The sequence below is a fragment of the Gigantopelta aegis genome, chromosome 4 (genome assembly GCF_016097555.1).
Source record: "Gigantopelta aegis isolate Gae_Host chromosome 4, Gae_host_genome, whole genome shotgun sequence".
Classification (NCBI taxonomy): domain Eukaryota; kingdom Metazoa; phylum Mollusca; class Gastropoda; order Neomphalida; family Peltospiridae; genus Gigantopelta; species Gigantopelta aegis.
The window spans coordinates 31,112,070-31,121,925 of NC_054702.1; the positions used below are offsets into that span (position 1 = coordinate 31,112,070).

The 9,856-nt window shown below is 37.1% G+C and overlaps 1 protein-coding gene across 2 annotated transcripts; it reads left to right on the plus strand.

Moving 5' to 3' along the window:
• The first annotated feature begins 1,296 nt into the window (after positions 1-1,296).
• On the plus strand, positions 1,297-8,156 carry LOC121370369 (kelch-like protein 7). Of its 2 annotated transcripts, none has more exons than XM_041495536.1 (2): positions 1,297-1,371; positions 4,639-8,156. In XM_041495536.1, the coding sequence occupies exon 2, from the start codon at positions 4,670-4,672 to the stop codon at positions 6,527-6,529; it is 1,860 nt and encodes a 619-aa protein (XP_041351470.1). In that variant the 5' UTR covers positions 1,297-1,371; positions 4,639-4,669; the 3' UTR covers positions 6,530-8,156. The 2 variants fall into 2 exon arrangements, with proteins under 2 accessions (XP_041351470.1, XP_041351471.1); XM_041495537.1 differs by having other exon boundaries at positions 1,301-1,366.
• Positions 8,157-9,856: the final 1,700 nt, after the last annotated feature.

Below are 9,856 nucleotides of genomic sequence, written 5' to 3' on the forward strand. Positions count from 1 at the left end.
GTTTTTAATTTTGTTTTTCTTTTCTTTTCTTTTCTTTTCTTTTCTTTTCTTTTTTCTTTTTTCTTTGTTCTTTTACTCGAAGTCGGGCATGGGGAGTAAACTTTTTACTAGCGGCTACCGCGAAAATCACTCGCCACAGGCGTCGAGCTATCGTTTTCTAGAAGCCCTGATAGAGAGAGAACAAAGAACAAAATATATTTTCAAACTGTGAGAAGAAGAAGGAAATGTTTTATAAAACGACGCACTCAACACATCTTATTTACGGTTATATCGCGTCAGTCATATGGTTAAGGACCACACAGATATTGAGAGAGAAAATCCGCTGTCGCCACTTCATGGCCATGCTACTCTTTTCGACTAGCAGCAAGGGATCTTTTATCTTCACCATCCCACAGACAGGATAGTACATATCACGGTCTTTGTTACACCAGTTGTAGAGCACTGGCTGGAACGAGAAATAGCCCAGTGGGTCCACCGACGGGGATCGATCCTAGATCGACCGCGCACCAAGCGAACGCTTTACCATTGGGCTACGTCCCGCCCCTCAACCTGTGAGCAGATGATATTCAACTGTAGATGAGTAGTGCTATGCAGACGATATTCAACTGTAGATGAGTAGTGCTATGCAGACGATATTCAACTGTAGATGAGTAGTGCTATATTTATTTATATCTTGACCAATATTTATACAAAATGCACATAAAACAGAAGATTTGTGTTATTTTTAAAACAGCCCTCACCCAGGGCCAGATTTAGACCTTGTGTGGCTCGGGACAGGGGCCCGGGGTACTTCAGGTTCGGGGGCCCCTCAACATAGAAATTAAATTACATGACAAATAAAAAATGAATTTTTAAAAATAATTATTAATTTTGTTTTAATAAATGAAGTCCTAAATCGGGGGGAGGGGGCGCTCTGGCAGAGGGCCCCGGGGCAGTTGGCCCCTTTGGCCCCTTATAAATCCGGCACTGCACCCACCCTTCCCATTCTTTTAAATAAATAAAAATTACTCGTTTCCCCGTATTCGCGCCTAATTACGTATGAATAAATTTTTACGAAAGTCATAAACGTTACAGTCATCGTATAATAAGGCATGTAATACAAATATATAATAATACAGTTAAGTCATTTTATATTAAATGATTTGTGAAACGAGTAATGGTGACTATCTAGTGACCGCGGCTTTAACGGCGGCAGCTTTTATAACGGGTGATAATTTTGGCTCAACATGTATGATATCATCAATGTAATTATGATATTAGAGTTGGTTCCCTTCGTTTACAATTTACAGATGTCGCTGAGTTACAAGTGAGTCAACGGAGTCTTGACAAGTCTTCATTAATTTTCTCAAGCATAAATAATACAGTGGTGAGGTAATTAGTAATTCGTTAAATTATGCATATTTAGTCACAGTGTGTTTTAGAGGGTAAGTTATAGTACTGGGAATTGTTGTCACATTCACCGTTTGTTTATTTTTCGAGCCAGTAGGACATCGATAGCAATTTTTGCAGTGCGTAGTCTCGTAGACACATCATGATTTTTTTTTCATCGACGTCGAAATATCGGCTGCACTCCGATTTGCCTTCTGCTAATATTAGCGATGTTGTAAGACATTAGCAAACGTTTTATATCAACTATGACTCAGCGCTAACGAACATTTCATTTCTTGAATGCTACGCAAATAATATTAACGCTTGTGAGGTGTGAGCATGGCGAGTTATCGTTTTTTGACATGGCTAATTCATTAAAAAAAAAATTTTTAAATAGTAGCTACAGCTTATTGTAACAAGTTATAGTCATTGTACCCAAAACCATTTTAAACATCAGTCAGAGAGTCATAAATTAAATATCTCTTAAAATGAACTGAATTGGTTCTAAAAGGTAAAGACATCTTGGTTACCATGGTTACTGTCAATTTCACTTCATCTTGTTATATAATATAGTAAAATGTATATTGGATATTTATGTCAATACTGTATGTATCTTTAGTATTTATCAGTGATAGAAATGTCCTAATATTTCAATGAGTAGCTTGAGTCACCTCCAGCCCTGGGGCGGGACGTAGCCCAGTGGTAAAGCACTCGCTTGATGGTCTAGGAGTAGGATCGATACCCGTCGATGGACCCATTGGGCTATTTCTTGTTCCGGTCAGTGGTAGAAATTAGGAAATATTTTCACTGGCCCGGGTGACTAGTAGCTGAGGAAAGTTACTAGTCCCCAGGAAAAATCACTAGCCCCCCCCCCCCCCCCCCCCCCCCCCCCCCACACACACACACACACGCACTTCATTATTGAAGCAGTTTGAGAAGACAAAACCTATATGGGATCTAGCAAGTTCAAGGATTGAACACACATTACGATGTTGCTTGTACTTTATCTTTAATGGTGCAAATATAATGGACATCCATAATAAAATGAATAAAAGTGAAGTTTTAAATGTGTTGTCATATGTGGTTAGTTTTCTATTTGTTTAATGGAGATTCCTTTTTTAGAAGCCATTGTCACAAGTTTCTGGCTAACAATACTTCTAAAAGATCATAATTACACATGATAAACATTACAGTAAAGTACACCACCTTGGTTGTCATTCAGTAAATTATTAAAAATGTTTTAAAATTACCCCCCCCCCCCCACACACACAAAGGCGGCAGCAAAGGGTGGGGTGTTTACAAAAAATAATAGCAATTATAATATTAAATTAATTTAATTTAAATGATATAACTCAGGAACTATCTTTACGGTTACTGAATTATTTTATTCTGTCCCAGGGGTTCAAATTTTTTTAAAACATTTACTTGCCACAGGGCAAGTGCCAATCAGATATTCACATGCCCCATATATTTTTCCACTTGCCCATACTTCTTAAGGTAACCAATTGTGTTACTCCTATTTAATTTAATACAGTGCTTAATAATGTAATAATCTTGAAAAGTAATTGGTTTAATTGCACAAATAAAGAATTTGGCCAGTAGGTTACAACACTTACCCAGGATGTACTAAATGTATATATATCTGTCCAGTAGTATCCACTGTCTTATCTACTTGATGATTTAAACTTTAGTTTTTAAATAGTGTCCATTTGTTGATTTAAACTTTATTTGTTTGGTAGTGTCCACTTGTTCACATAAATATAATTATTATTTCAATGTATGTCTGACTACTTGTTGTATGATCGTGGATCTTGTGAGCCATTATTTTATAACTGGCATTGGTTCAAAAATGTTTTGGGATTTTGGACCATGTGTCATTATTTATCACACTCTGCCCCAAAACACTTCTCTGGGATGTTTTTACCCTGTTCATAGCTGAGAAGTCTCTCGCAAACAGCTGTGGCTGGGCTCAAAGTAAACATGAGCTCTGTTACTCTGCAAATGTTTTTTAAATAGTGCAGGTTTGGTAAACAACAGCAGGAGGGGTGTACATCGATTGCAGCCATGTATTATTAATTTAAAATAGAAAATAGAAATAAAAGAACTACAGAACAATATTATGCCACATTTGGGGATCACTTTCATATACCTTTATTATTATTTTTTGTAATGGTGGAATGTTTATTAAAACGGTATGTGTACTTTGATAGGTTCACCAAAATGACTGACTGCGATTCACTCTATTGTAATATTACTGGTGAATGTCTGACTGTATAAGCATAATAATAACCCAGTGTTCTCACACTTCATAAACAGGCTGGCACCCTGTCATTCTGCTCTTGAGTTAGCAAAACAAATCAAGTCATTCAGTGACATAGGGGGTGTGTTCCATACATTAATTTTAGAGAGGGGAGTGCTCTCAGTATTAAAAATGCCACATGAGGAGAAGGTATAAAAAAAAGAATCAAATTTTGCATTACATAATTGTTAAACTGTTGGCATGTCCACACAAGTCAAATTCTAAGGAAATAAATTCAAACACTTTATTATTATTTCAAGAATTACTTACGAATATCACTAATATCAGTAACAATGGGTTGTAACTTATAAGTTATGGTCATCTGTTTCTGTTTACTTATAAATTGCAATCTATTTTGCTTTTCTTTAGCCCTGTTATATAACACAGGTGGGATTCAGTACATACGGTAGCAATTCAATGAAGTGCTGTGATATTTTGTATTTTCATTAAATAAAAGGGACTATCCCAAGTTTGTTGGCAAATAAAGTATTTTTACATGATTAAAATGACAATTTACTTACATTTTCTTGCTTAGAATATGAATATCTCTATAACCTATGCATTTGTCTAAAATAATTTTGTACATACACATTTTATTATTTCTTCCAATAGCTTAACTAAATTTGAAATATTTTGGCTGAAGGTAATTCCAAATGTATTTCTTTATATATAGCTTTATATTTAAAATATGTTTCAGTAAGATAGTGTTTTAAGAACCCCAAGGATGTGAGTTTATTTTGTTGGGGCAACAAACAAAAGTCTTGCTTGTTACTGCAAATATATGCTCCTAATTTTTAACTTTAGTAGCACAGTTCACCAAGCCTAGAATGTTAACTTCAGTGGTCTATGCAGCTGCAAATAGAATATCACTTGTTATTATTTAGAATGTGTTAACTTTGTGCTTGAGTTTGATATGCAAAATTATTAATTTTCTCTTAATTTCAACATTTTTTTTTCCTTTCTAATTCCAGAGTATGATAAAATAACACACCACTATACACTATGGAGTCGATGTGTTTTGAAAACGGTAACCACAATGGAACTGTCCTGGAAGAGATGAAAGCCATGTTTGATGAGATGCAGCTGGTTGACATTGTGATCTGTGTGCAGGAGTCCCGCTTTCCCTGCCACCGCACAGTTCTAGCTGCCACAAGTCCATATTTCAAAGCAATGTTCACGACGAACTTGAACGAAAGTAAACAGCGACAGATCAAGCTGTATGAAGTGGACCCTAAATCTGTGTCTCAGATAATAAACTATGCATACACAGGCAACTTGCAGATCACTCGGGGTAATGCCCAGAATCTGCTGGCTGCATCCACCTTATTCCAGATCTTACCAGTCCAGAAGGCTTGTGCCAAGTTCATGGAGCTGCAGCTGGATGTGAATAACTGTGTTGGGATACATGATTTTGCCAACATTCATAACTGTGAGGAGTTGAAGGTCAAAGCGAGGGAATTCATTGAGAAGAACTTCAGTGAAGTGTTCAAGGTGGAGGAGTTTCTGAACCTGCCCAGTGATCGTATTGCCGAGTTCCTGTCATCAGATGAACTGAATGTGGAAAAGGAGGAAACCGTTTTCGAAGCATTAATTCTTTGGATTTACTTTGACTTGGAAAACCGGAAAGAATTCATAGGCTGTTTGCTTCATCATGTGCGTCTCGGCCTCATTCCAGTGAAATACATCGAGGACCACATTGCCCAGAATGCACTGGTGAAGAACTGTAAGAAATGCTTGATGCTACTGGAGAACATGCGTGAATTTGAATACTGTCCCGAGACGTACAACGGTGAAAACATTTTTACTCTGTCACTGAGGTCAGGGATGATACAGCCAGAAACTTGTGTTCTCTTTGTTGGAGGCTTGGTCCAGAGCAAACCATCCATAAACTGCTACAACCCTCTTACTCGTGAAACATTCCTCATGGAAACATTCCCTCAGCTGGAAGAACGGTCTGGATACTACTGTGTTGAAGATCCCGCCGTTGTTGTTACAGAAGACAACAGCATCTTTGTTGGTGGGGGAAACTACATATTCCATGGTAACTACGGTGACACGCCATCTGATGATTCATTCGACGACTTCGATGATGAAGAATTGGTGAGGAAGGACTTCTACCAGTATGACAATGACCACAACAAGTGGATCAGCAAAGCTCCCATGCTGTTTCCAAAGTCTAACTTCACGCTGGTGTATCTCGACGAAAAGATCTTCAGCTTTGGAGGACTGACCATTAACCAGCATCCTACAGAGATTGTAGAATGCTATGACATTGTCCACAACCGCTGGAACTATGTTGGAATGATGCCGTGCACCTTGGTTGACCTCTGCACATTGACTTACCGGTCAGACATCTATCTACTGGGAGGCAGGACTGGGGTCGGTGCTCATAATGTTGTGATGAAGTTTGACCCACGTAAATGCGAATGGACGTCTCTTGCCGGAATGCCGACACCAAGGTTCAACTTTGGTGCTCAGGTCATCGAGGACGACATCTATGTGGCTGGGGGCCAGATTTACTCTCACCTTACTCACACAATCAACAGAGAGGCGCTGAAGTCTGTGGAGATTTACAGCATACAAGAAAACCAGTGGCGACAAGGCCCCGAGCTTCCTGAAGAGATGTACAACGTGGGACTGATGGTGATCAGCGGTGCTCTGTATGCATGTGGCACCACTGAGTATCAGCGGACTCCGTTCAGGATATACCGCTACAACGTGGTGTGCAAGCTCGATCCATGGAAAAATGAATGGGAGACCATCGAGTCTGACCTCTGTGACATTCGAAGCTATGCCAGTGTAGCGGCCAAACTCCACACACGAAAACTTTCACAAGTGTTCCGACCTGAAGTAGATACGTAAATGTTTTGAAAACTTGCTTGTTAAGAAATTAGGGGAAAGTACAATAGATTTAGGCCCCATTTATGTCCGTCACTTGCATTCATCTCAAGACTTGACACTTTTTTTTAAAGAAAGTGGGCCTTACCATACATGTAAGCTTCAATGCCACACCTTGACATGCCTTCAGTACACTGCAGTCATGGGAAACCATTGCAAAAGTTATGTTAGTAATGAGGCTTATAAATGTACATGCAATTAATGCATTTTGTAAAAGACATGAGTATTTGCCTTTGTTAATGAAATTTTAATAATCATACGTATAGTATGTGATTAGGTGATTGTACTAAAAATCTTTGAAAGTACATGTATGACCAAATAGTGTTTCCACACTGCATGTGGGAGATGTGAATGATGCAGGTAACATGGCAACAAAAGAAGCAAAAGCTTTTCAGTTTGAAAATAAAGAAGATCAAAGGAAGTCCGAGTTAAAATTGCATTCTTTGCTTTTTAACTGGTACATTTTTAATATTTAAGCATTGTTTGATTCCACTGGTTCACCATTTTGAGTAAAAGATACAGGATGGGGAAGAGCAGTTTTAAAATAGATTGTCTCTGCCAGACATAATTCAATGCATGGAAGTTTGGACGGATTACTACCAGTAACATTTTTATACAACTTGTCGGGCTAGCTCTGAGTGTGCAAAACATTTTGCCAAATTATGTCCAAAACTGCCAAATTATGTCTAAAACTGCCAAATTTGGTAAAAAAACCTGCCAAATTTGGTAAAAAAAACTGCCAAATTTCTTCCAAAACAGCCAAAATGTCTAAAACTGCCAAATTATGTCCAAAATTGCAAAACTCTCAGTTATTTTCCAACAGATTTCAATTATTGCATGCATTTTTTTGTGCCAAATTAAAATAAACTTTGCCATTTGTATCTAAACTTCACAGTTGGCGAGTGGCAGAGCTAGCCCTGAGTTGCCACCTCAGTAGCAGGATGGAAAAGAAAATATAATAATCACTTTTTTTTTTATCAGCTTCTGCTTTTGAAGCTGAGATGTGATTTGGGATTAAAATGTGGACCAATAAACTATCATCAGTAATGAGCAAAATTAAACTTTGTCTGTTGGAAAGGCAATAGCCACTATTATTTTCACATGTATGAATGTACACAAACACATGCACACTGTGTGTCTCCTTGTAAACTCCGCTGAATTAATCACTTGCACTCAAGTGGCCTGCATGCAGAATGGAAATACCTGAATACCCTACATGTACATATAAGGAGAATAATTAAATAAAACCAAGGAAAAGTAATGCAATAGAAAACGGTTTAATATCCTTTACTTTTATATGTTAATTATGTGGTAGACTATTTTAGCCTGGTTTGTTGATGTAAACACATATAATGCACCACACACTGAATATAATAACTTATTAGTATGTACCGTACATGTAATATGATAATTTTTTCATTGAAGTAAACCCATTTGCATTTGTTTACAAACTTTCATGTGATTTGTCTGGTTGTTGTATATTTTCAAAGGTGACTTTAAAAGCACATTGGATATCAAGTCCAGTTACATGTAGGTCTGACATTCTGGCCATGGTGACATTTATTTCTAAATATATACAGCTGAATTTTCACATCCTGCCTATAGTTTTTTTGTTTGTTGTTTCTTTGTTTTTACTTCTTTTTTTGTTTCAAGAAGTAGAGTACCCGGTAATAGAAATTATGCAATCTAATATTTACAATTTGGTATTAAGTGTTCATTATATTTAAAAGTAGGAGGTTGTTTGAGAAAAGTAGGCAGCAGTTATATTTACTTACTGCATGCATATATATATATATATATATATATACTGATGGAAAGAAATAATAGAAAACATGGAATTGTAGACCAAATTTAATTTACTTCTAGCATACGTAGTGATGTATTTTATTTCATACAAACTTGCAATGTGAGATTTAAAGTTCGTAGTAACACAGTCCTGATACTATGGATTGAGGGTTTTGGCTGCAGTCACTATCTGCTATTAATAGTTGTGCAATCCTGTAATCCTGTATTTCTTTCCATTAGCATAATTGTAAGCATGAGAAGTAGGCAATGATGGCAGAAGCAGTAATCACTGCCAGTGATCATATGCTAATGAACACTGCATTATCCACCATCTAATATATCCTCCCCTACTGCTTCAGTTGGTGTAGACGCTGTTGATGCTGCCATAAACATGTTAGCCAAGTTAATACATGGCCATGTATGTCGTGTCTCAATACTCAGTACATAGTTTTGGAAAACCATTTCTCCCATCCCTAGCTATGCAAGACAAACCCAGTCTATGATGTACGTCGGCCCATACTGAATAAATCTAATGCATGACCACGTGATCTTGTTGGACTAAGCAGTTTTGGTGAAGAAAGTTTGTAATTTTGTCAACAAAATAAAGAATGCACGATGTGATAGGTACCGTAAAGTATATTTTTAGTATAAACCGTTTTGCGGCATGTTCTTTTTATTGATGATGTTTATATTATTGAATAATGAAAAAAAAAAAATGTTTTAGACTATTTGTAGAAGTTAAAAATTTTTTTTTTTAATTCAGTGGGTGGAAAAAAAAATTCATTCAAGTGTACTTCTGTGGGATAGGGCTATTCCACCATTGGGCACATAATTTGATGCTGGGGACTCTGCAAGCCAGGTCCCTGACAGCAAATTTTATACCCTCAGGTGGAATAGCCATCTCTCGCATCTAGGTACATATGAATGATTTTTTTTATTTAAAAAATATTCAACTCTGTCATTCATTAGATTTTATTTTTAAAACAACTTCTCTATTTCTACAGTCATGTTAAAGGCTAACATAGCAACCATAAATGTCCATTATCATGAACTTTAACCTGGCATTCATATACTCACTTGGCCACTGTTTTCATAACGTACTGTTATACATAGCTGATTTGCTTGTATTACTTGAAAATATGAGACAAACCTTTAAAAACATTTAGGGCGGGATGTAGCCCAGTAGTAAAACACTCGCTTGATGCGCGGTTGGTCTAGGATCGATTCCCATCAGTGGACCTATTGGGCTATTTCTCGCTCTAGCCAGTGCACCACGACTGGTATATCAAAGGCTGTGGTATGTGCTATCCTGTCTGTGGGATGGTGCATATAAAAGATCCCTTGCTATTAATGGAAAAATGTATCGGGTTTCATCTCTATGACTGTCAAAATGACCATATGTTTGACATCCAATAGCTGATGATTAATAAATCAATGTGCTCTAGTGGTGTCATTAAACAAAACAAACGTTTTATTATTTAAAAAAAAAAATGTTTTCCAAACCCT

What these genes read in the sequence shown, in the direction of transcription:
- LOC121370369 (XM_041495536.1), top strand. Translation starts at nt 4,670, where the DNA reads ATGGAGTCGATGTGTTTTGAAAACGGTAACCACAATGGAACTGTCCTG.